Source organism: Nuphar pumila, chromosome 15 (assembly GCF_984573655.1).
Source record: "Nuphar pumila chromosome 15, dmNupPumi1.hap1.1, whole genome shotgun sequence".
Classification (NCBI taxonomy): domain Eukaryota; kingdom Viridiplantae; phylum Streptophyta; class Magnoliopsida; order Nymphaeales; family Nymphaeaceae; genus Nuphar; species Nuphar pumila.
Genome location: NC_143263.1, coordinates 71,647,922 through 71,674,131, shown reverse-complemented (window position 1 = coordinate 71,674,131; position 26,210 = coordinate 71,647,922). Strand labels below are relative to the sequence as shown.

The following is a 26,210-nucleotide window of genomic DNA, read 5'->3' as shown; positions in this document are numbered from 1 at the left end:
GGCCAGGGTTTGGTTGCAAAGAAGGGATTCTGATTAATTATTCAGGTTGGACCCATAAGGTCCGATTATTATATGGGTTGGGTATGGTTTATAAAATTTTATACCAAACCAGGTCTGATCGGAGTTTCGGTTAAGATTCTCAAATTTTCAATGTAAAATAATTAAAAATATTATTTTGCCAGGTATGTGATGAGTTGTAGAGCCTGATTCAGAGTTTTTGCCCTTGCAGAAAGGGGGGTCCGGGGACTCCCCCCCCCCCCCCGACGCGGGTCCACATGAGCATTCATTAAAGAATTTTTTTTCCTGGGCTTATGTTTGAGACCCGATCTTAGAGATAATGTCGAAGACACTCTATAATATCATCCATTGTGTGATTTTAGTTCTTAGGAATTTTTACCTGAACATTGCGTATGTAAGTTCGACTCCACAATGGCTCAAAAACAAGATTGGAAAATCTCAGAAAGGTAAGATTTTCAATGCTGTTTCTTCCCAATAGATGGTCGATTATGAAATAAGTTGGGAAAGACATGAAAACATACTACATATATTTTAGCTTTTGTTGAATAAGGCTCCAGTTAATTCAAGAAATAATCTACTAGAGAGAAGATGAATATGCACACTTGAAATAATAACAAGCCAACAGGATATAGACCTGTATATCTGCTTCTCTTCAAAATTTGAAAGAAGGGACTGTGTCAACACAAAGGAAGACTGCAAATCAAAGCCAAAAGGCTTCTCAATTATTACTATGTTCCAACCTCTTCTAGTTTGAGCATTCTCAACCAATGATGACGCAACATCCAGAAGTGCCTCTTGTGGAACATATTGGTAAAATATCTGATTGGCTTCAGAGTGACTCTAGAAAGCAAAGAATAAACAAAATTCCAAAATTCGAGGCGTGTACGCCTCGGCTTGAGGCATGCCTCGCCTAGAGGCGTGCCTCGCCTCGAGGCGTGCGTGTAACGACCCCAACTCATACCCTTGAAAATGCATAATTTTTTTTTAACGACCCCTGCATAAATTTGCCTCACCCTCGCACCCAAGTTTTTTGAAAGTGCCGCATGTAAGAAATGGTGGGTTCCTTGGCACATGCACAAGACCAAGCACAGGAAGAGGAGAGGATACGTAAGAGCTGCATAATCCTTCAATGAAGGCTGTAATATTGACATTCCATTAAGTATATAGTGTTACAATCACTAGGGTACGAGAATACCCATTACACAACAATGTAATTTACAATATGTCATTAATATAATAAATGAACATGTGCTTAAATCTGAAATTAGATACACTTGAATTGGGTTTGGATCTGATCCAAACCCAGTACGTGAATAATGTCTTCTTTTCATCCTCCTTCAAGTTGTACATGGTTTTGAACCATAAACAACTTGTCTTTCAACATCCAGAATCTATCCTTGATAAGCCCTTTGGTAAACAAGTCAGCAACTTGATCAGTAGTTCGAACAAATCCTGGTTCAATTTCCTTCTCTTCGACTTTTTGTCTTACAAAATGTTGATCAATTTCAATATGCTTGGCACGACTGTGGTAGATAGGATTGAATGACATGTTGATGGCACTTTGATTGTCACATAAGAGAATACATTTAGATATTGATTCTCCTACTTCTGTCAACAGATGTCTAATCCATGTTACTTCAGCTGTAGCAACTGCCATTGATCTATATTCTGTTTCGGTACTTAATCTCGCAATAGCCCTTTGTTTCTTACTGCTCCAAGAGACAAGATTTAAGCCAACGAAAACACAATATCCTGAGACTGACCTACGCTCATCTGGATCTCCTGCCCAGTCTGCATCTGTGTATACAAGAAGTTCATGCATGTGACATTCCTTCATACTCTTCTTGTACACAAAACCATCCCCAATAGTTCCCTTCAAATATCGAAGAATGCGTTTAACAACTTCCATATGCCCAATGCACGGTTCATGCATGAACTGAAATACCTGATTAACTGAATAGACAATATCAGGGAGAGTAAAGGTGAGATATTGAAGCATCCCTACTATGCTGCGATATTCTGTAAGATTCTCATACAAATCTCCATCTTGGGAACTGAGTTTCTGATGAAGTACACTGGGCGTGCTTAGAGGCTTGCAATCTTTCATACCTGCCTTGCTGAGAACATCAATAGTGTACTTATGTTGAGTAAGTGTCATGCCTTCAACAGTTCTGTCAACTTCTACTCAAAGAAAATATCAAGGTTTTAAAACCCGTGACTCGGAACTCGACTCGTTCTTTATTGACTCGTGACTCGGCGGGTCAACTCGGTGACTCGGACCGGGTTTTGTTAACTTTTGATTTTAAAACAAAGACAATATATAAATTGTCATTTAAACATATAAAGGTTTGTAGAATGACTTAATTACTAGTTTAATTGATTAATAAGTAAAATAACATCAAGTAAAACTGCTCTTAATTCAAATCTCACATTTACTAAAGAAACTACACAAGCAGGAGCAATAATAGCCATGCTCGATCATGGTTTACATCCTGAATATATGGACATAGCTGTTGTGTTGCAGGGCCTCAGAAAATCCTTACAAAATTTTGGGAACATTGAACTTTATCTTGATATTTGTAAGTGTGTTTCTGATGTAGAGTTGATTGGACCATGCCTTATATATCTGCACATAAATGCATATAAGCTTTGGATAATGAGAATGCTGTGATGTATATATATATTAATGATAAATGTGGGCATTTTATGCTGTTGGTTTTGAACAGGCTGGCTGCCAACTATTGTGTAGATCTCAGAGATGGTTGCATGAGGGATCAGTTATGTTAGCTGGATTAGTGGATTCACTCTATGTTCATTGAGGGGTATTGGGTTTGATTCCTTACCTGGAGCTACCAAAAGGAATGAATGATGGACATGTGAAATTTGATTGACTTTTACTAATTTTGTGATTTTATATTAAGTTGGTAAGCCTATTGTTATTATGTTATTTGTTCTTTGAAAAATGAACACTTACATATGAAAAAATTGCCCATAGCCTTTGAAAAATGAAAAAAGAAAAAAGTGCCCAAAACTCGCCCGAGTCAACCCGAGTCAGCCCGAGTCAACCCGAGTCAAGGCCGAGTTTTCACAGAACGAGTTTAGCTTGCCGAGTTGACTCGTTGGAGGGCCGAGCCGAGCCGAGTCACCGAGTTGACTCGGCGAGTTTTAAAACCATGGGAAATATCGCAGTTGACCAAGGTCCATCTTAAACCTGTGATTCAGGAGTTCTTTGACCTGCTCAATATGTTCATTAGAGTTACCTGTAATGATTATGTCATCAACATATATCAATAACAAGGTAACTGTGTCTTTACATTTGAATATGAAAAGGGAATGATCAAGAAGAGATCGACTAAAACCATATTTCTCTATTTCAAGAGAAAAACTATCAAACCAAGATCGGGAGGCTTGCTTTAAACCATATATAGCTCTCTTTAATCTACACACATATTCTTTGGAGTTTCCTTCTGCATACCCCGTGGGTTGCTCCATGTACACTTCCTCCTTCAGAGTTCTATCTAGGAATGCATTTTTTACGTCTAGCTGGTTGATAATCCACTGGTGCTCAATAGCCAATGATAATATAATTCGAATAGTGCCCATTTTCACAACCGGACTGAAGGTCTCGTCATAGTCTTGACCTTGCTCCTGCGTGAATCCCTTGGCAATCAGTCTAGCCTTATATCGTTCAATAGTACGATCCGGCTTATATTTTATTTTATACACCTACTTGGACCCAACCACATTTCGATCATGTGATCTGGGAACAATCTCCCAAGTGCCACATTCATGAAGAGCCTCCATTTCTTCATTCATAGCTTCGATCCATCGCTTAGAATTTGTTGCTTGATAAAATATTGTGGGTTGATCTTCCTTGCCTAAAGAGGTTAAGAAGAGTTGGAAATCCATAGTGAAGTTCTCATAACTTACCCATCTGTCAATAGGATGTCGGGGTCGAGTGGATCTTCTGGGAATAGAGGAAGTAGAATTCATCTCCTGATCAGAATTGGAGATGATCCCCTTCTCACGTCGAGAGTAAACAATACATTTATACCTTTCGGGAGGCAAGGATAGATCTGAGAGGACACTTTCCTGAGTCCTTTGGAGAGCATCAAACATGTTTTCCTCATCTCTTTGATTACATTCTGAAGGACAAACATCATTAACACTAGAAAAGAGATCAGAGTGTAACCAGGGGTGATAAACTTCAATTTCAGGAAGAGTGTTAACATTGTAATCAAAATTCAATTCATCAAATACAACATTCCTGAATATTTTGATACGCTTGCTCACGGGATCATAGCATCTGTACCCTTTATAATCATCAGCATACCCCATAAATCTGCACTTCAAGGCCTTATCCTGAAACTTGTGTTGCATTGAACTGTCAACATGAATATAACATACACACCCGAATACTCGCAAATTATGATAATTTGGATGAACACCATGTAGAGAAAAGTAGGGTGATTTGTTTTCCAAGATATTCATGGGCAATCAGTTTATGATATGAACGGCTGAATGAAAAGCCTCTGCCCATAAGGTAATTGGAAGGTTACTATCATGCATCATGCATCATGCTCATTGCACTCTCAACAATATGGCGATGCTTGTGTTCAGCAATCCCATTTTGTTGAGGTGTATGAGGGAAAAACTCCTGTCTACGTATTCCATTTGTCTGGAGAAAATTAATAAAGTCATTTGAGGAGAATTCACCCCCTCCATCACATTGGAAACAAAGAATATTATCAGAAAATTGATTTTGAACAAAGAAATGAAAGTTCTGAAATAACTTGAATGTTTCGGATTTACATTTCATAAAGAAAATCCATGTATACCGAGAATAGCTATCTACAAAAATAAGATAATATCTGACGCCAGACATAGAGGGAACTGGAGCCGGACCCCAAACATCTGAACAAATGATTTCAAATGGTCTTGAAGCTCTTTTATTAATAAAATGAAATGGAAGAACATGACTCTTACATTGCAGACAACTTGAACATTTTTTATCATTGACATTTAAACTTATACTTGACTTGGGAAGAAGACTGCTTAAAACAAGCTTTTGAATGAAACGACTATTACAATGACCCAGACGACCATGCCAAAGATTCGGCTTATTACACTAAGAAAGACTAAAAACATTCTTTGGAAGGGCTGAAGAAGATGATGATGTGAGCTTCAAGGTGGAAGGATTCTCTTGGAACACATACATATTCCCTTGGCGTTTTCCTTCAGCGAACGTTTTCTTCGTGTGAAGGTTCTTGACACAAACAAAAAATGGGGTAAACTCAACTAGAGCATTGATGTCATCTACAAGCTTAGAGACAGAAACAATATTTTTCTTGATATTCGGAGCATAAATGAAATTTGAAAGAGCAAGAGAAGAAGTAGACATAGGAATATGACAGAGTTTCCAATGTGCGAAATATGATGGTGAGACCCATCTCGAGTGACTATACTATTTCTACCAGCATAAGGAACAAGAGTTAGGAGCTTACCAGCATCATCAGTGACATGAGTGGTTGCACCTGAATCGACATACCAAGTGCCCTGATCATTTTGTTTTAAATTCAATTCAGCTAGAGCAGATAGTAACAACTCCTTGACTTCACTATTGTTCTTCAATTTATCTGACCCCTTTATTGTCTCTGGTTGTTTGCTTCTATTTTGAGGATTAAACCAACAATTAGCTTTGATATGTCCCCTTTTATTGCATAGAAAACAGGTGGGTATAGATCTTTGCCTCTGTCCATTAGGAGGAATATTGAGTGTAGGTAATATTCCACGACTTCCTTGTCCATTTCTTTCTTGTTCCCCTCTTTCTCGAAAATCATACCTACCACGTCCTTGTCCATAGGCAACTCCTGTGGCAAGGACATCGTGTGCCCCAGCTTGAGCATGAGTATCTTCAGAAAATCCCTTCAAGGTCATCTCATATTGTAAAAGTTTGGCACGAAGGTCTTCAAATGTCGGTAAATCTGGCAAACACAATAAAGAAGTAATCATCATATGATAATCCGATCCCAGCCCGCTCAAAGTTTGTTGCACCATATCTCTGTCACTAACTGTGCATCCCACGATGGCCAACTGATCTGTAATGGTCTTCATTTTGTTCAAGTATTCCATGATGGTCATGGAGTCCTTCCTCAGCATTTGAAACTCTTTCTTCAAAAATAATACTCTGGCCTGAGAAACTTGAGAATATGTCTGAACCAATCGATGCCATAATTGCATTGCAGAACAGTCATCTGGAATTGCCACAAGCACCTCCTGTGACTGGGTGGAAGTGATGTAGGCAACCAAAGCTTGATCTCGCTTTATCTAGGATATATATTCTGGATTTCTGACAAAAGTAATGGAAGTGTCACCCTCCTCAGCCTTGCCATCTTGTGATATGAACTCTGGAGGAACAGAAACAGAGCCATCTAGATGTCCAGAAAGATCTTGACTTATAAATGGGATGATTTGTCTTTTCCAGGTGAGAAAATTGGAGTTATTTAGTTTTTCAGATAAAAGTTGACTAAGAAAGTTGGAAGAGAGGCCAAATTGAGAAGAAGAAAGGGAATCCATAGGTGATTGAAGGCTGAGCAAGACTCAAAAATAAAAGAAGTCAGAAACAATACTGGAGTAGAACCAAAGAAGTCAGAAAAAAAAAAATCAGAACTCGGCCTTTTTTTTTTACGGGTAGCAGACCCAAGACAGAACCAGAGTTATGCAGTAAACTGGTCTGTAAAGATCAGTCAATGAAAAGCAAAGAGCTGAATATGATTTTTGGAGGTAACGTTATTCTAAAGTGTAAAGAAAAAGAATCTGATATTTTACTCAGTTCTGAAGAAAATATCAGATTAGGAACAACTTATGAAATCACACAAAGGTTTGCTCATGCGTGACCAAAAGAAATCACGTGCGTGACCAAATGAAATCACGTGAAACAGTGTGAGAAGGAGAAAGATTAGATGCAAATAGTTGGGAGATGCAAATTTTTAGAATAAGATCAGTAGATTTCAGAAATAGGGATGCAGATTTTTAGATAAGAAGGAGAGAGAGATAGGGATGCAAATTTCAGAAATAGTAGGGATGCAGATTTCAGAAATACGTTGACTGGAGAGAATCAATAGATTTCAAGAAGAATAAGAAAAGAAATACCTTGGATGAAGACGTTGGAGAGAGGATCAATGGCTTTGATACCATGTAAGAAACGGTGGGTTCCTTGGCACATGCACAAGACCAAACATAGGAAGAGGAGAGGATACGTAAGAGCTGCAGAATCCTTCACTGGAGGCTGCAATATTGACATTCCATTAAGTATATAGTGTTACGATCACTAGGGTACGAGAATACCCATTACACAACAATGTAATTTACAATATGCCATTAATATACTAAATGAACATGTGCTTAAATCTGAAATTAGATACACTTGAATTGGGTTTGGATCTGATCCAAACCCAGTACGTGAATAATGTCTTCTTTTCACCGCCCCCGCACCCGCACCCACACCCGCACCCATGTGACATAGATATATATCTATATATCAGCATAGGGTCCATAAGGAAGAAAAATAATTTTTTTTTCATAAGTAAACAAATTCATGCTATCAACTTGTAGTACACATGCATATCCAGATTTAAGGACCCCTGTATTCACTTGGGTGCATACGTGACTTCAAGTGTATGGATTAGGCATGATTAACACTAATATGCATGTACAGGTATACACACAACTCCAACAAGACTTATAGGTAACATATGCATTCCACTTGCATGTTTGCATATTATACTTAGATGAATTCATGCATTCAACATATGCATATTACATCTAGACGAATATATGCATATCTACATATACAAATTTATATTTGAAAAGATAAAAGAGAATCAAGAACCGATCCATGGGGATCGATTTTATCATGATGCCAACACATAACCAGCTATCTTTATCATAACATAAACTCTATTTTTGCATAAAACTCAGCATATACAGAATTTTATTTTCGTAAGAATGAAAGGAGTCAAAGGCACATCTATGGGAATTGGTAATACCATAACACAACCACAATCACAAGCTATTTTATCATGAAATAAATTTGATTTTGACATAAAAGAAACATACATAGAATTTATTGCAAAAAGGGTGAAGGAAGTCGAAAACGAACCCATGGAAGAGGATCCATAGATCCTCTCTCTTGTATTATAGAGTAGACATATGGATCTACTCATTTTTCCATGGATTTTACGTCTAAATCTTGCATAGAATCGAACCGGCATTCGATTTCTCACTCATATTCAAAAGAGAAGACCCGTACCTCAGAACCGACGGGGGGGGGAGGGGGAGCGTGCTCTGTTGCGCCAGATGCGAAAAAAGGTAATCAATTAACCATTTGAAAGGAAACTGAAGGGGCGGGCAGACTCATCTACGATCTTGACCCAACCTGACATTCATTAAGGGAGGCAGAAGCAAGGACTTCGCCCCTGCCGACCTACAGAAGCTACAGAGGGTGGCAAAGAACGACAGGGGACCCAGCCCTTGCCGATCCGCAAGGAAGACAGAAGGCAGCAGGGGTTAAGTCCCTTGCCGACCTTCTGTTATCGCAAACAGGGGCAATCTCTTCAATGGGCTTACCCTCCCTCCTAGGGAGTCACCACGCTTTGGCTTGCACAAGAGATGACGTCAATGAGATTTGAACATAGGCTGCCTGCCTAGCAGCCTAAGCTTCATCACACTACACCAAACCCCTTTGGGTTTTGAACTTGCAATGTCCCAACACACCGTGACGTGCACTAGCTACTCCTACCAGACAAGTGGAGCCCCCTGTTGGTCTTACCGAAAAGGAGGATCAAGCAGGGGCATCGTCCCTGCCTGTCGGCTGGAAAACGGAGGCGACAGGGGCGTTCCCCTACCTGCTGAAATTACAGAAGCGACAGGGGCGAGCCCTTGCCTGCCGAGAATTAGGAGGCAGCAGGGGCGTCACCCCTGCCTGCCGGAATCAGCGGTGGCAGGGGGCGAGCCCTGCCTACAGAAAATCGAGAGGTGGCAGGGGGTGTAATAACCTCAATTTTTGATAATTTATTTGTTTAAAATTAATGGGTATTTTTCTAAATTTGGGCCTCGGACCCGTTACCGTTATCGGATCCATAAAAGAATCCGTAACTAACCCACCTAAAGGGGGTGTTAAATTTTGCTTAGGATATTAATTATTAATTAAATAAATGATTAATAGTATTTATAAGGAAAAAAAATAAAAATATAAATGTTAGTATATAGGGTCGGACCCACAATTGGATCCACGGATCCAACTAAGGATCCGACACTCATGGGCGAAACCGGGTCCATAATGAAAATGGACCCAGCGTCGCGGGTCATGGGCTCGGACCCGGACCCGACCCTCTCGATCATTAAGGGGGAGAGTTGGGTTTTATTAAGGCAACCCGATAAGGGTTGCCCGATAAAACCCTAGCAGATACAGGAAGGGGGCAGGAGAGGGGGTTACGCAAGGGGCGTAACCGAAACCCCCATCTCGGCGATAAAAAGGGGAGGCGGAAGAGGGGGTCTCACCCTCTTCCCTCGTCTCCCTCGTCTCTCTCTCCCTGTCTGCGTGCGTGCACTGGAGGTGGAAGATCGTCGGCGAGCTGCGACAGCCACCGCAGCTCTAGCGAGCACTCCCTGTCACGGCAGCAGCAACCCCAACCGGTCTTACCACGTGACTTCAGCCTCCAATCGCCGGAAAGCTTCAAAAAAAAAGGTACGGGACTTCTTGGAAATAGGGTGAGGGATCGAATAGGGATTCGATTCCGTGCATGTGGTTTCGAGAGGAGAAAATCTCGGGGGTTTTGAGTAGTAACGACACCCGATTTGGGGGTTTAGCTGACAACCCCATTTCGGAACCCTAGCTATGGTTGGGGTTTCAGTGCCTAACCCTAAACCGAAAACATTTTTTTTCAACCCAACTGGATTTGGGTATTTTTCTTGCCTAATCCCACCCTGCAGAATCCCTAAATCACAACGATTTGGGATTCGACTGGGGTATCGGATAACCCTAGTCGTGGGATTCCCGATTTTCCCGAAATGGACAACCCCAGGTTTGGGGGTTTCCTCTTTGGGGACTCGATGAACCTGATTGTGGAAGCCTGGGGTCGATTTGTGATAAAAAGAAGATTATGGTGCATGTAAATGAATTTACAAAAGAGGGAATCTGATTGTTTTCTGGTTGTGGTTCTGGTTTCTATTTAAATAAAATTTTATTTCCCTAATTGATTCTTGATTTAGTGTAATTTCTGAAATTTTAATACTTAGCATGTATTAATGTGGTGATTTATTGGATTATCCTGGATTTTTGGCTGTATTAGATAATGGCTTGGAGCCAACTATATGAAAATTTAATGCATCGGTTGTCCTATTAATTAAAGTGTGTCCATAGGGCACTGTGCACTTTACTTGTTCTTTCAGGCATGAACTGCTCTAGCAATCATCATGAGGAAAACTATACATAGCTGTAATTTTGAGTTGAATATTCTTTTTAGTCAATTAATGATTTCAGATTTTAGATGGTTGCTTGTGTACAAAGTACCTTTTTGTGATTTCTTATCCACATCAGCTACATTCAGGGTTTACCTTTACATGAACTTAAATTATCATCTGTTATATTAAGCTTGAATCTCGGGTTAAGAGCATACAGAACTGATAATTATAGTCTGTGTCTCTGCTGGAATGAAGTTCTAGATGAGTGAAGCTTGATTAGGGTGGAACGGCAACCCTGATTTTAATAAGAGTGCCTTATACTTCACCCATGTGGAACAGCGTCCTTGCATACATTTCAGAGATTTTGATCCATTATCTTTTAGGTGGGTTTGTTTTCCTGTTAAGGGTTTATCTATATGTAAGGAATCATGAAGGAGTGGTCTTATAATTACTGATTTTGAACTAAAATTTCTGAGCCTAATATTAGCATCTAATACTTCTGTCAACTTAGACAGAATAATCGATATGAATGAGTAGTCTCAAAGCTTTTAAATATCATCCAACTTGACTGATTTTAAAGTTAATAGTAATTGACATTAAGGCTGAGATTGAACTTGTGTATCTTTTAAAAACAAAACTATTTTTCCTTACTGAATAGCTTTAATTAAAATTTTGCTGGGAATGGACTAGTTAGGAACCCACTTATCTTTGGGCTGTGTTACTGCCATATAGGAATAAAAATTCTGTTTTAAAACAGGGAGTTGTACGAATAAGGAAATGGGGATATGAACAGCTTGAATGGTGGCTGGTATACCTGCATTAGATTAATTATGTTTGAAAGGGGCAGCCCTACGTACCATGCAAATTTTATGTTTGATATGCCTATTTTACCTGCTCATGCCAGAGGGGTTTTAATTCTGTCTCTGTAGCATATATATATATATATACATATATATACATGTCCTGATTTCTATTGACAGGGCTGATTTCCATATGTTTTCATAGTTAGCCGAATGTTGTTACTCAGACTTCCTATTTTCATAAATGTATATACAAAGTCCTGAACCATGAAAACATGAATGGTGTAATATACTGCTGATAGGTTCATGAACTGTTAAAGTCTGATAGCATCTTGCATGCATTACCTAATGTGATGCTGTAGGCTGTCTATTGACATAAGATGGTGCCTGAGTGTGGTTAAGCTCAAAGTTTGTAAGATGTAGCGTGGGATCATTGCAACATAACCCGAAAATTTTCAGTTGTGTATAATAGTGCTCATGTTACACTGTTTAGGGAGGATGGATACATGAAACTGAAATTATACATATGGATTGTATCTTGCTTGTATGTCTCTAGCTGAACATTATATTTTTGTCTAGAGTCCATGTGTTATTTCAAAGCTTGTGTATTGGATTGTATGGAAACACTGTTATGATTATGGTACTCATGGGTGTGAGCATGATTCAGTTATTATTAATTCTTCTTGAACCTGTACGCTTGATTATTGTGTGAATTGATACATGTACACTCACACACTTAAAGAAACCATGGATTTGGTTAAATATGTGATGTAGGTAACACACACATATGAAAATGCATATGAATGCATTATGACATGCATATGTGTGGATTTATGATTTTCATAAGTGCACATGCTTTTGGCACTTTGGCTTAGTGGTATAAATAAAACACTACTTTTGTTTTGTGATGTGATGTCTCGATGGCCTAAATGGACTGTCATCGGCCTGGAGAGCCGTGAGTTTGGTTTTCTTTCACATATGTTTTAACTGCATCACTTAAACCACATAAGATGGTTTGGCACATTACTACGATGTTCAAATGGTTTATACGGGCTGGAGTCCCGAATGGGTCCCTGCAAGGGAGGATGCAGGGTTTTTCACTTTACTTTTGCATATGTGTTGCAAACTTAAAGAAATGGACTTAATTAAAAATACAATGAATAAGAACAACGTAATATACCTTCTGGGATATCTCATCTGGAGTATGAGAATCTTAGTGATCCGGTCTTGGGGAGACTGTGAGGATACAAAAACTCTGTGTGCGTTGTTGCCCCTAAACCCGATATTGAGGTTCTTCTCCTGACCACGGTTTTAGGGAAAACCCGCCACTTTACCCGGGAGTGGTGTGTTAGTCACAACTGTGAGTTTGTGGTACCAAGGAAGTGACACTTGTGGGCGTAGGGTGTCCCTTGTGTCCCCGACATTAGATGTGGAGGTCTAATGTTCCGATGGATGGTGCTGTTTCCTGATATCGGTCGAGGGCTAAGTTGGAACCTAGTAATAAAATACAAATTGTGTGTTAAGCTACCCTGGGAACCTACTTGACCTCGGGGTTTGTACTCGTTTGGTGTATCCGCGGGCCACGGTAATTAAAAAAAGGAACTTAAAGATGTGTGCATCTAATAGGGCATGCATATGGAAAGATGGACTTAAATGAAAGATAACAGAAGAAATCATGCATTGCACATAATCATGCATTTTTCTGTTATGCATTAGATCATGCATGTTTGCATCATTCTTGATATCATGACATCATTTGGTGGTAGCATATGACTTACTTTGTGAAATCATGCTGAAAGGTTTGATTATTTAGTTATTGATATATGACACTGTTTACTGTTCTTGACTGGTGAGTATATGCAATTATTGGTAGTTATGGATATTTAAATGTTGCAAATTTTATATCTGCACTCACTCAAATCACTGCATGAAATCTTATCCATGTTCTTTCTCTCACCTGGTTTCTTTAGAAGTAGCTGTGCTCAGAATTTCGGTTCTGACACCCTACTTTGTTGGTTTTTCACAGGAAATGGTGAACAGTGAAGTTGGACATGCATCTGGGGATGGATGAGTTATACTTGGGCTTGTCAGCTTCAGTAGAGGATAGATTGGCTCTTTCTTTTGTCATTCAGTTCTTTTAAATTCTGCAATTGTTACTTTACTTTCAGTTGAAGAAAACCTTGTCTTTGAAATTTTCTTACTCATTAATAAAAGAGTTTTAGTTGGTTGATATGGATGATAATTGCAACTTCGTTTGTGGTGGATGTGCTATCCAATGTAAAGTGGAACTGTGAGGAGCCCACATCTCTGGGAAGGTTTCCGCAACTCTTAGAAAAAAAAATTCTGCATTTTTAAAGGGTATGGATTGGGGTCGTTACAGGTTTGGTATTAGAGCCACCACAAAGACTTGCAATTTTATCATCTTTGGAGTATTAAATTTTTATTTTTGGTATATGAGCCCTGTCCTGAAGCTTCGACAAGTATGACTCGTCCTCCAGAGCAGTCTTCTTCACTGCTATGACTATTTAATACTTTTATTTAAAGTAGGTGAATTCTGTGTGATGGATTGCAATTTAATATTCCTTGATGTGAAATTAATAAGTCTTGGTTTGATTACGTGAACGATTATTGTTCGTGATCAACCCTAAGGGGGTAGGATCAATAGGAGTCTAATTTGTAGAAAGGATGTACGTTGTAGATGTCGCACTATACCCGTAGAGGCGCTTCGTCTTCTACTGCTGCTCCCACGAACTGGCAGGAGTAAAGAGATTTCATGATGGAGGCCATCCATACCTTGACGGAGACTATGACGGCTCAGGCGACACAGACAGCACAGGCGCTGCAAGCGGCCCAGAACCTCCAGGCGGCACAGGCTGCACAAACGGCGCAAGCGGCACAGGCTGCCCAGGCAGCTGCGCAGGCAGCCGCACAAGCAGCAGCTCGTGACCCTCCTGTCAACGTTGTTTCAAACGCGGGTGGAGTTTCTTTCGAAAAGTTCCTGAAGTTAGATCCGCCTTCCTTTTCAGGAGAGGCAAACCCAGAGGCAGCGGAACACTGGTTGAGGAGTTGGAGCGGGTGTTCGACGTCTTGTCTGTTCCTGAGGACAGAAAGACATCTTTTGGCACGTACCGTCTGAAGGGCGATGCCCAGAAATGGTGGGACACCCTGCGAAGGGTGAAGTTCGCCGATTGGGACGAGATCCCCTGGGAGACGTTCAGGGAAGAGTTTCTGGACACGTATTTCCCCGCGTATGCCGAGGAACAGATGCAACGGGAGTTCCTTGATCTGACTCAGGGAACCATGAGTCTGGTAGATTACACTACCAAGTTCCGGAACCTCGAGAGGTACTGTCCGAACCTCTTCAGAAATGAGAAGGCGAGAGCGTCGAAGTTTCTGTACGGACTAAAGGATGGATTACGAGCTCGCGTACTGTCAGGTCGGCCTCCTACCTTGGTCGATGCGATCGAGTCAGCCACTGTTCTGACCAAGGACTGGGAGAGGTCTAAGAACGTATCACAAAAGGGAGGCACAAATGGAGGTGATGCTTCGGGCGGAAAGAGGAAGGATCCACCTACAAGCGGAAAGACTCAGGGTGGCAAGAAGCAGCGGATCTATAATGGGCAACAGCAAGAAAAGGCCCCGCCAACATGTCGTAGGTGCGGCAAGAACCATCCACTAGGTTTTTGCCCACTGTTCAAGGGGAATTGCTATCACTGTCAACAGCCAGGGCACATTGCTCCTTTTTGTCCGAACAAGCCAGCGGCTCAGGTAGGACAACAACCACAGCAGCAACAGCAAATACCTCAACCGCAACAGGGTCAGCGGAAGACTAATGGGAGAGTTTATGCTATTACGACTGCTACTCAGGACGATCAGACTGATCTGGTCTAAGGTATCTTATTAGTTGTCAATCGTTTGTACTGGTGGGATAATTGATTTTAGTACTACTCACATTTAGTACATTCTAATTTTGCAGACGAAATTCTTTTAAGCGGGTAGGGATGTAATAACCTCAATTTTTGATAATTTATTTGTTTAAAATTAATGGGTATTTTTCTAAATTTGGGCCTCGGACCCGTTACCGTTATCAGATCCATAAAAGAATCCGTAACTAACCCACCTAAAGGGGGTGTTAAATTTTGCTTAGGATATTAATTATTAATTAAATAAATGATTAATAGTATTTATAAGGAAAAAAAATAAAAATATAAATGTTAGTATATAGGGTCGGACCCACAATTGGATCCACGGATCCAACTAAGGATCCGACACTCATGGGCGAAACCGGGTCCATAATGAAAATGGACCCAGCGTCGCGGGTCATGGGCTCGGACCCGGACCCGACCCTCTCGATCATTAAGGGGGAGAGTTGGGTTTTATTAAGGCAACCCGATAAGGGTTGCCCGATAAAACCCTAGCAGATACAGGAAGGGGGCAGGAGAGGGGGTTACGCAAGGGGCGTAACCGAAACCCCCATCTCGGCGATAAAAAGGGGAGGCGGAAGAGGGGGTCTCACCCTCTTCCCTCGTCTCCCTCGTCTCTCTCTCCCTGTCTGCGTGCGTGCACTGGAGGTGGAAGATCGTCGGCGAGCTGCGACAGCCACCGCAGCTCTAGCGAGCACTCCCTGTCACGGCAGCAGCAACCCCAACCGGTCTTACCACGTGACTTCAGCCTCCAATCGCCGGAAAGCTTCAAAAAAAAGGTACGGGACTTCTTGGAAATAGGGTGAGGGATCGAATAGGGATTCGATTCCGTGCATGTGGTTTCGAGAGGAGAAAATCTCGGGGGTTTTGAGTAGTAACGACACCCGATTTGGGGGTTTAGCTGACAACCCCATTTCGGAACCCTAGCTATGGTTGGGGTTTCAGTGCCTAACCCTAAACCGAAAACATTTTTTTTCAACCCAACTGGATTTGGGTATTTTTCTTGCCTAATCCCACCCTGCAGAATCCCTAAATCACAACGATTTGGGATTCGACTGGGGTATCGGATAACCCTAGTCGTGGGATTCCCGATTTTCCCGAAATGGACAACCCCAGGTTTGGGGGTTTCCTCTTTGGGGACTCGATGAACCTGATTGTGGAAGCCTGGGGTCGATTTGTGATAAAAAGAAGATTATGGTGCATGTAAATGAATTTACAAAAGAGGGAATCTGATTGTTTTCTGGTTGTGGTTCTGGTTTCTATTTAAATAAAAATTTATTTCCCTAATTGATTCTTGATTTAGTGTAATTTCTGAAATTTTAATACTTAGCATGTATTAATGTGGTGATTTATTGGATTATCCTGGATTTTTGGCTGTATTAGATAATGGCTTGGAGCCAACTATATGAAAATTTAATGCATCGGCTGTCCTATTAATTAAAGTGTGTCCATAGGGCACTGTGCACTTTACTTGTTCTTTCAGGCATGAACTGCTCTAGCAATCATCATGAGGAAAACTATACATAGCTGTAATTTTGAGTTGAATATTCTTTTTAGTCAATTAATGATTTCAGATTTTAGATGGTTGCTTGTGTACAAAGTACCTTTTTGTGATTTCTTATCCACATCAGCTACATTCAGGGTTTACCTTTACATGAACTTAAATTATCATCTGTTATATTAAGCTTGAATCTCGGGTTAAGAGCATACAGAACTGATAATTATAGTCTGTGTCTCTGCTGGAATGAAGTTCTAGATGAGTGAAGCTTGATTAGGGTGGAACGGCAACCCTGATTTTAATAAGAGTGCCTTATACTTCACCCATGTGGAACAGCGTCCTTGCATACATTTCAGAGATTTTGATCCATTATCTTTTAGGTGGGTTTGTTTTCCTGTTAAGGGTTTATCTATATGTAAGGAATCCTGAAGGAGTGGTCTTATAATTACTGATTTTGAACTAAAATTTCTGAGCCTAATATTAGCATCTAATACTTCTGTCAACTTAGACAGAATAATCGATATGAATGAGTAGTCTCAAAGCTTTTAAATATCATCCAACTTGACTGATTTTAAAGTTAATAGTAATTGACATTAAGGCTGAGATTGAACTTGTGTATCTTTTAAAAACAAAACTATTTTTCCTTACTGAATAGCTTTAATTAAAATTTTGCTGGGAATGGACTAGTTAGGAACCCACTTATCTTTGGGCTATGTTACTGCCATATAGGAATAAAATTTTTGTTGTAAAACAGGGAGTTGTACGAATAAGGAAATGGGGATATGAACAGCTTGAATGGTGGCTGGTATACCTGCATTAGATTAATTATGTTTGAAAGGGGCAGCCATACGGACCATGCAAATTTTATGTTTGATATGCCTATTTTACCTGCTCATGCCAGAGGGGTTTTAATTCTGTCTCTATAGCATATATATATATATATATATACATATATATACATGTCCTGATTTCTATTGACAGGGCTGATTTCCATATGTTTTCATAGTTAGCCGAATGTTGTTACTCAGACTTCCTATTTTCATAAATGTATATACAAAGTCTTGAACCATGAAAACATGAATGGTGTAATATACTGCTGATAGGTTCATGAACTGTTAAAGTCTGATAGCATCTTGCATGCATTACCTAATGTGATGCTGTAGGCTGTCTATTGACATAAGATGGTGCCTGAGTGTGGTTAAGCTCAAAGTTTGTAAGATGTAGCGTGGGATCATTGCAACATAACCCGAAAATTTTCAGTTGTGTATAATAGTGCTCATGTTACACTGTTTAGGGAGGATGGATACATGAAACTGAAATTATACATATGGATTGTATCTTGCTTGTATGTCTCTAGCTGAACATTATATTTTTGTCTAGAGTCCATGTGTTATTTCAAAGCTTGTGTATTGGATTGTATGGAAACACTTGTCGTGGAGGTTTATGCTTTCAGTTGACTGTTATGATTATGGTACTCATGTGTGTGAGCATGATTCAGTTATTATTAATTCTTCTTGAACCTGTACACTTGATTATTGTGTGAATTGATACATGTACACTCACACACTTAAAGAAACCATGGATTTGGTTAAATATGTGATGTAGGTAACACACACATATTGAAAATGTATATGAATGCATTATGACATGCATATGTGTGGATTTATGATTTTCATAAGTGCACATGCTTTTGGCACTTTGGCTTAGTGGTATAAATAAAACACTACTTTTGTTTTGTGATGTGATGCCTCGATGGCCTAAATGGACTGTCATCGGCCTGGAGAGCCGTGAGTTTGGTTTTCTTTCACATATGTTTTAACTGCATCACTTAAACCACATAAGATGGTTTGGCACATTACTACGTTGTTCAACTGGTTTATACGGGCTGGAGTCTCGAATGGGTCCCTGCAAGGGAGGATGCGGGGTTTTTCACTTTACTTTTGCATATGTGTTGCAAACTTAAAGAAATGGACTTAATTAAAAATACAATGAATAAGAACAGCGTAATATACCTTCTGGGATATCTCATCTGGAGTATGAGAATCTTAGTGATCCGGTCTTGGGGAGACTGTGAGGATACAAAAACTTTGTGTGCGTTGTTGCCCCTGAACCCGATATTGAGGTTCTTCTCCTGACCACGGTTTTAGGGAAAACCCGCCACTTTACCCGAGAGTGGTGTGTTAGTCACAGCTGTGAGTTTATGGTACCAAGGAAGTGACACTTGTGGGCGTGGGGTGTCCCTTGTGTCCCCGACATTAGATGTGGAGGTCTAATGTTCCGATGGATGGTGCTGTTTCCTGATATCGGTCGAGGGCTAAGTTAGAACCCAGTAATAAAATACAAATTGTGTGTTAAGCTACCCTGGGAACCTACTTGACCTCGGGGTTTGTACCCGTTTGGTGTATCCGCGGGCCACGGTAATTAAAAAAAGGAACTTAAAGATGTGTGCATCTAATAGGGCATGCATATGGAAAGATGGAACTTAAATGAAAGATAACAGAAGAAATCATGCATTGCACATAATCATGCATTTTTCTGTTATGCATTAGATCATGCATGTTTGCATCATTCTTGATATCATGACATCATTTGGTGGTAGCATATGACTTACTTTGTGAAATCATGCTGAAAGGTTTGATTATTTAGTTATTGATATATGACACTGTTTACTGTTCTTGACTGGTGAGTATATGCAATTATTGGTAGTTATGGATATTTAAATGTTGCAAATTTTATATCTGCACTCACTCAAATCACTGCATGAAATCTTATCCATGTTCTTTCTCTCACCTAGTTTATTTAGAAGTAGCTGTGCTCAGAATTTCGGTTCTGACACCCTACTTTGTTGGTTTTTCACAGGAAATGGTGAACAGTGAAGTTGGACATGCATCTGGGGATGGATGAGTTATACTTGGGCTTGTCAGCTTCACTAGAGGATAGATTGGCTCTTTCTTTTGTCATTCAGTTCTTTTAAATTCTGCAATTGTTACTTTACTTTCAGTTGAAGAAAACCTTGTCTTTGAAATTTTCGTACTCATTAATAAAAGAGTTTTAGTTGGTTGATATGGATGATAATTGCAACTTCGTTTGTGGTGGATGGGCTATCCAATGGAAAGTGGAACTGTGAGGACCCCAGATCTCTGGGAAGGTTTCCGCAACTCTTAGAAAAAAAAAATTCCGCATTTTTAAAGGGTATGGATTGGGGTCGTTACAGGGGGTGAGCCCCTGCCTGCTGAAAACAGAAGGGCGGCAGAGCCATCACCCCTGCCTGCCGGGATCCTAGAGGCGGTAGGGGGCGAGCCCCTGCTTGCCAGCAACAGAAAGAGAGAGAGATGGGGAGGGGAGGCAGGGGGCCGTCGGCCTCCCGACGAACGCAGAGAGAAGGGGGGGAGGCGCGACATGGGGTCGTCCTCCCGACACACGCAGAGGGAGAGGGGAGGCGCAACAGGGAGTCGCCGGCCTCCCGACGCACACAGAGATAAGGGAGTAGGGTGTATACCTTCGAGGTCGCCGACGACGGCGACGACGATGATCAGAACAAGAGGGAGGAGGCGGCATCGACTCTCCCGAGAGGCAGCAGATGCGAGGTCTTCGGCGCTGGGGTTCGGTCGCACGCTAGGAGCGAGAGAGGAGGAGGGAGGCACATGCAATGGAAGCCCTCCCTCCCCTCGACGTACCTTTAATGGGGTTCGGGGAGGAGCCCAACAGGGAAACCCCGAAGGGTTTCCTGTTTCGCCGCGTGGAGAGGGAAACACAGAGGCAGAGGGGAGAGGGTTTAAAAGAAACCCTCACCTCCGATAGCCCTAGCGGGTCCGGGTCGGATCCGGGTCCGACCCGACTCTGATTTTTTTTTGGAAAACAAGGGTTTTACAGTGCACCTCAGGACGTATGAGGCGCACGCCTCGAGGCTTTGGCGCTTTGTACATGTGCCTCAAGGCATAAAGCCCCTCGCCTTGAGGTGAGGCATGCTTTTTGCGCCTTGAGGCGCATTTTTAATAACACTGCTCACGACAATTGGCTGAATCCCGTGAAACCATTTCATGGAGGCTCATTGATATCTTCTTTTGATAAAGCAAATCTACTTTGATTCTTGAATAATCCACATCACTTTTGCTTTTATTCTAACATAAGACTCCTTTTTTCTGTTGAAAAACCCTGTATCGATAATTATGATCTTACATATGGACAATTCTTCCATATCTCATTCATCCACAAAAAGATTTTTTCTTTGTGCATTGTTAAAAAAAATGTTTTTCTGGAGAGGCTATTTTTCCAATCGAGTCACGGGTATTGACATATTATTACCTAATGATTTTTCACAAAGTGGTGACAAAACATATAACTTATACAAATCTCAACCTCTTTCAAATGTGAATCTATGTGATTGAGAAAAGAACTTGCATCTCAACCTCTTTCAGTTTGAATTCAAACATGGGGTTGATTCACACTCCATGTTCTGAGAAATATTTACTTCCGCAAAGAAAATGGAATCTTTGTCTAAAGAAATGTGCTGAGGAACGACAGATGTATAGAGCCTTTCAATGAGATAATGCTTTTTCAAATCTCTCAAAATGAAATCTATTCCAAATGTGTGTATGTGTGTAAATGTTAGCCAAAAGCAAAGAGCTAAAAACTAGATATTTGAATAAAGTAAGATGTATTAGAAATGAAGAAGATAGTTTTAGTTAATGATGACCAAATTAAGAAGAGATGGAGAAAATATTTTTGTCGCTTGCTAAATGAAGTAGAACAAGGGAAACCTGACTAGGGAATGATCAATAGAATCAATGAGGAAGTAGAAATAACAATAAAAAAGATGAAAAAATAAAGCATTAGGTTTAGATAATATCTCTGTTTGACTTTTGGATGTGGATGAGTAAGATTAGGATAAAATGGTTAACAAAATTGTTTAATAATATCTTATATATAAAAAAAAACTAAGTGAATGGAGATAGAGTATTTTGGTTCGTATATATAAGAATAAAGGTAATATTTAAAATTTCTCTAACTGTAAAAGTATTAAACTTATGAGTCATCGTGAAGTTCTGGGAGTGTATAATACTACGTTTGAGAAGAGAGTCGTATATATTGTCTAATTAAATTTGGTTTCCTGCCATGAAGATGAACAATAAAAACTACATTTTTATTAAAGCAACTCAGAGAAAATTTCTTAAAGGCCTTTATCATTCTAAGTTTCACTCAAATCACTTTCAAGATGCCTTGATGGTGAAATAGTGACTGAACATCTCGTGCTGAAGATCTGTATGAGGGAACTGTAAACAATTGTTAAGGGAATGTGTAGGGAAACTAGTATATTCCCAATTAGAGATAGGTTACACCAAGGATCCAATTTAAGCCGTATCTTTTTGCATTGATCATAGACAAAGTAACATCCCCTATCCAGGAGAATGACCTAGGGTGTATACTCTTTGTAGATGACATAGTGTTTGTTAGTCAATATAGAGAAGATGCACAGAATAAACTAAACTTGAGAAACACATTAGAGAAAAATGGTTTAAGAATTGATGGAATAACAATAGGATACATGAAATACAACTTTATTGCAGAAGTTAGTGAGAAAAATATCATAAAAATTTGGGATTCAGCAATGGGTCAAATGGCACAGCAGCCTGGCTGGGCTGAGCCTGAACTGCCAAATTGGAGCCTGGGATGGCCAACAATGGGCCTAGGTTAGGCCAGAACCAATTAGACCCATGAGCCTAATGGGTGGACAGTGAGCTGGCATCCGGCCATAGGCCATCCTGAACCAGGCCAGACCAATGGCCCACCCATTAAATGAAGAACAGAAAGTGCTCCATCTAAATAATGATGATGGACTGTAAAGGTTATTAATCTCAAGTACTTAAATCTCACAACATTTCCTGTTGTGGTTTTGTGAATTAACAGAACCATCATTGCTTTTAGAATGCCAACTTTAGATGGTAATAGGTTTATGAAGGTTCAAACAATCTCATACCTAGAATATGCCCTTCCCAACAGTAAATATGTAATAGACTCATGGTTGTCCCACTTCCTGATTTTCTTGGGTGTTATGGAGTTGTGAGAGTTTGGAGGAATGGTATCTAGGTCATGTTACATAATAAGTTGTACGGCAGTGAGTGTCAACATGGTTTGAGGACCGATGCTTGTGAAGCTTAGTGATTTCATTCTTACCTTCAAGTTGATGCTACGGTGTTAGTATTAGAGCGGCATGCATTGATTTGAACTAATGTGGCCTGAATCATATTATTAGCTTGATGCAAATTGCGCTTCTTAGTACGATCACCATGTTTTATACCATTTCATTGTACTCCTGCAATTAATATGACTACTAAATGATGAGCCATATGGCTACTAAACATGGAACTTTGTAGCCAACTTTTTTACGTTAAGAAGCCTCCTCATGGAGCTAATGTTTATGTTCGGATGCAAGTGGAAGCTCATGGAAATACATACTCATCACTGATGCAAGCAAATGCGAACAAACATATATGTTAACTGTGTTTATGCATGCGATCCAAAAATCAACAGTTCTAAATGCATCGATTTTTCCCAACTCATAAAAATATGTTTTTTTCGTCAAAAAAACATGATCCAAGACTCTATTCTTACTAGATCGAGCATGCTGAACACATCTATGAGGTTTGATTTAGTCAAAACAATGGTTCTGTCTTCATCAGCCGGATTAGAATAATAATTGTGTCTTCCAGTCAATTTCCTACATTAAAAAAACTAACCCTATAATGCTAATTGCAGGCTTTGATCCGCAAGTGGGCTCCTGCTGCTGTTGTGTTAGGAGTAGTCTTCCTGCTTCTTTGGGTGCGCAACAAATTATGGTGATTCAATTTTTTAGCAAGTGCAGAATCAGACAACATTTGTTATCCGTGATCTAGCTGGGTTTTCAACACAGAATTGGTGCAGCAAGTTCTTGCAGAGGATCTGATTGGGTGAGAGATGATGATGCTTCTGAAGTAACTGTTGGCACCAAAATTTTGCAGCTTGGACAAGTTTGGATCTCATGAGTTTTTGTAGCTTTACACAAATGATAAATGTTAGACCTATATTCTTTTTGTGATGAACATCAAGGTCACTTTCTTTTAATCATTCTTTCCTAATACTGAAGTTTATGGAGATACTTGCACTTCTTATTTTTCTCAAGCAACTATAATGAATTTAGAATTTTCTTTGTTAGCAATAGGATATATTTGTTTCGATGTGGTTGACCCATCAGCTTTTTTTGGGGTCTTTTTTAGTAAATCTAACCCTACAGGTGATCTAAATGGTCAATTTAATGGGGATCGGATTTTGAATTACTAGATTCTGACGTCTGCTGGTTTTTCTGGCTATTAAAAGATGGACAACCGTGAATACATCAAAATTTCAAGACATGAAATAAAACAGTTTTTTTTTTTTGGTTAAAAATGTGGTTGGAGGGTTAGTCTCCAATAAATCAACCATGCTTAACACATCTCTTGAGTCAGATTGAATCAAGACAATTTGCAACTGAGTTCTTAGAAACACATCCTTTGCAATATGTAGCAGGTTGATCATCAGACATGAAATGATGAAGTTGGTTTAAATGCATGCACTTAGATAGGATTAACCATAGTTGTTTACCGAGTGCAGTCAGTTTTTTTTCCTGAGCCTACATACAGGCCATAGGATTACTGCATGCATCTTATACTGAGCCAGTTTGCATGGCTTTGAATTTTAGGGTTTTCTTCTGTTTTGATGCTACCAAGGGTAAAAATTCGGTAAATAACTGTATTGCATGACTAATTTGACACATTTTTTTAAATGCCCTACAAATTTTGATATTTTTTTCATGTTCAAAATCGTAAATATTTGAATTTAAAAGACCTTTTTACCTTTTATACATGCAAACTTCTTATATATGTGAACTTTCTTCCAAATATGTGATTGTTTTTTTGTAGAACAATCTTTCTTTTCATATTTTCATCTCTTTGATCCAATATTGAAAACTTGTGTTTTTATTATAGTCATTGGAAAATCTGAGATAGGATGATAACTTTCATGTTTTTAATCATAACAGAAAACCTATCTAGGGTTCTTGGTTCTAAAACTAGAATAGAAACATACTCTACAGTCTGAAACAGCTGAAAGATGTTTTGACCTATAAAATGAAGGATTTCAAAAAAAGCATAAAAAAAAATTAGACAAAAATATATTTTCAACGATACCTGATTCACTAAAAAATGATGAACGAGCGTTGAAATACAACTTCGACAATGTTTCTAAAACAAGAGATAAACAAGCGCAACTATGCTTTTTATGTCTGTTCTATGATATTTTTTGGCTACCTGCGTTGGAAACTTAAAAAAATAGAAAAAAGACAGATTAGGATGTTAACTTTTCAATGCCACCAAAATCACGTTCTCTGAAAGATAGATAAATCAATATAAGGATGAAAAAGTCTACATAAAATGAGAAAGTTCATATAAAATATATGTAAGAATGAGAAAGTTTCACCCCTATCTCTGGTATCTCAGCTTCCATAGTGATTCAGCTTGCCTAGTTTGGGGACTAAACACACTATTTTTTGTCGTATAATACGGTCATTTTTTATTTTAATTAACCAAGATATTTTTAGATGCATTTTTAAAAAAATTTCAAAACTCAGGTGCCTTTTTTATTAATGCCCAAACTTTAGGTGCTTTTTTGAAAAATTCCCTTTAACTTTTTTTGTTTTTTTATATTTTTAATCATTAAAATCTTAAATAAAATAAATAAATTCAAAATAAAATGTAAAATTTTAAATAATATGAAAAAAGTAAATAGTCAATATATTAACGTTACTACGCCATTGTAAACACAAATATCACAATAAAATCGCAATATGATTGAGCACCTAATGAAAGTTTTTTTCGGTTGACCTTATTCTGATCAGATGAACACTCTGCCTTCCATCTATGATGTAAACTGTTTGAATTCGGGTCAGATGTAACTAATACCGTATCCAATTAATAGAATATCGGTTATTCGTAGTCTAAACCAAATTCAGATGGAGAAAAACTAATACTGTATCTGAATTTTTTGCATGTAATTGGATAAGGATATTCATCATATCCAGATATCTATTGGATTCAGTAGCAAAATTTAAAACTATATCCGAATCTAATTATAATTGGACGTGGTTTTGGCTTACTGAATTCGACCAAACGGAGTTGAATTCAGTGGGATGTCAGATAAAGCCCGATCCATCGACAATCTGAATGGTAACAGCACGACTTGTGGAAAGTATCATGATATTTTGATTGTATAAACTAAAGGTTTGACTCGAAAGTTTGATTTTTTTTTTTGAAAAATAAGATATGAGGACATGATTTATTTAAAAATTTAAGTAACAAAAAACTATTTTTTTGTTATTTTAGTGTAAAGAAAATATATTTGTATTAAAATAAAACTTTAAAATAATAAAGTAATATTAAAATATTGTCTGTACGTATCAGTGTCCATGTCTACGTGTCCAAGCCTATCCACTCATGA

At 39.2% G+C, this 26,210-nt stretch overlaps 1 protein-coding gene across 1 annotated transcript in view; it reads left to right on the top strand.

Annotated features, from left to right (window-relative positions):
• Window positions 1-23,846, top strand: part of LOC149815565 (25.3 kDa vesicle transport protein SEC22-1-like) — an 84,375-nt gene extending 60,529 nt beyond the window's left edge. The window contains exon 6 of the mRNA XM_089989712.1: window positions 23,460-23,846. Within this exon, the coding sequence (XP_089845838.1) occupies window positions 23,460-23,543 (84 nt within the window). The 3' untranslated portion in view covers window positions 23,544-23,846. The remainder of the gene's footprint in view (window positions 1-23,459) is intronic.
• The last annotated feature ends 2,364 nt before the right edge of the window (window positions 23,847-26,210 follow it).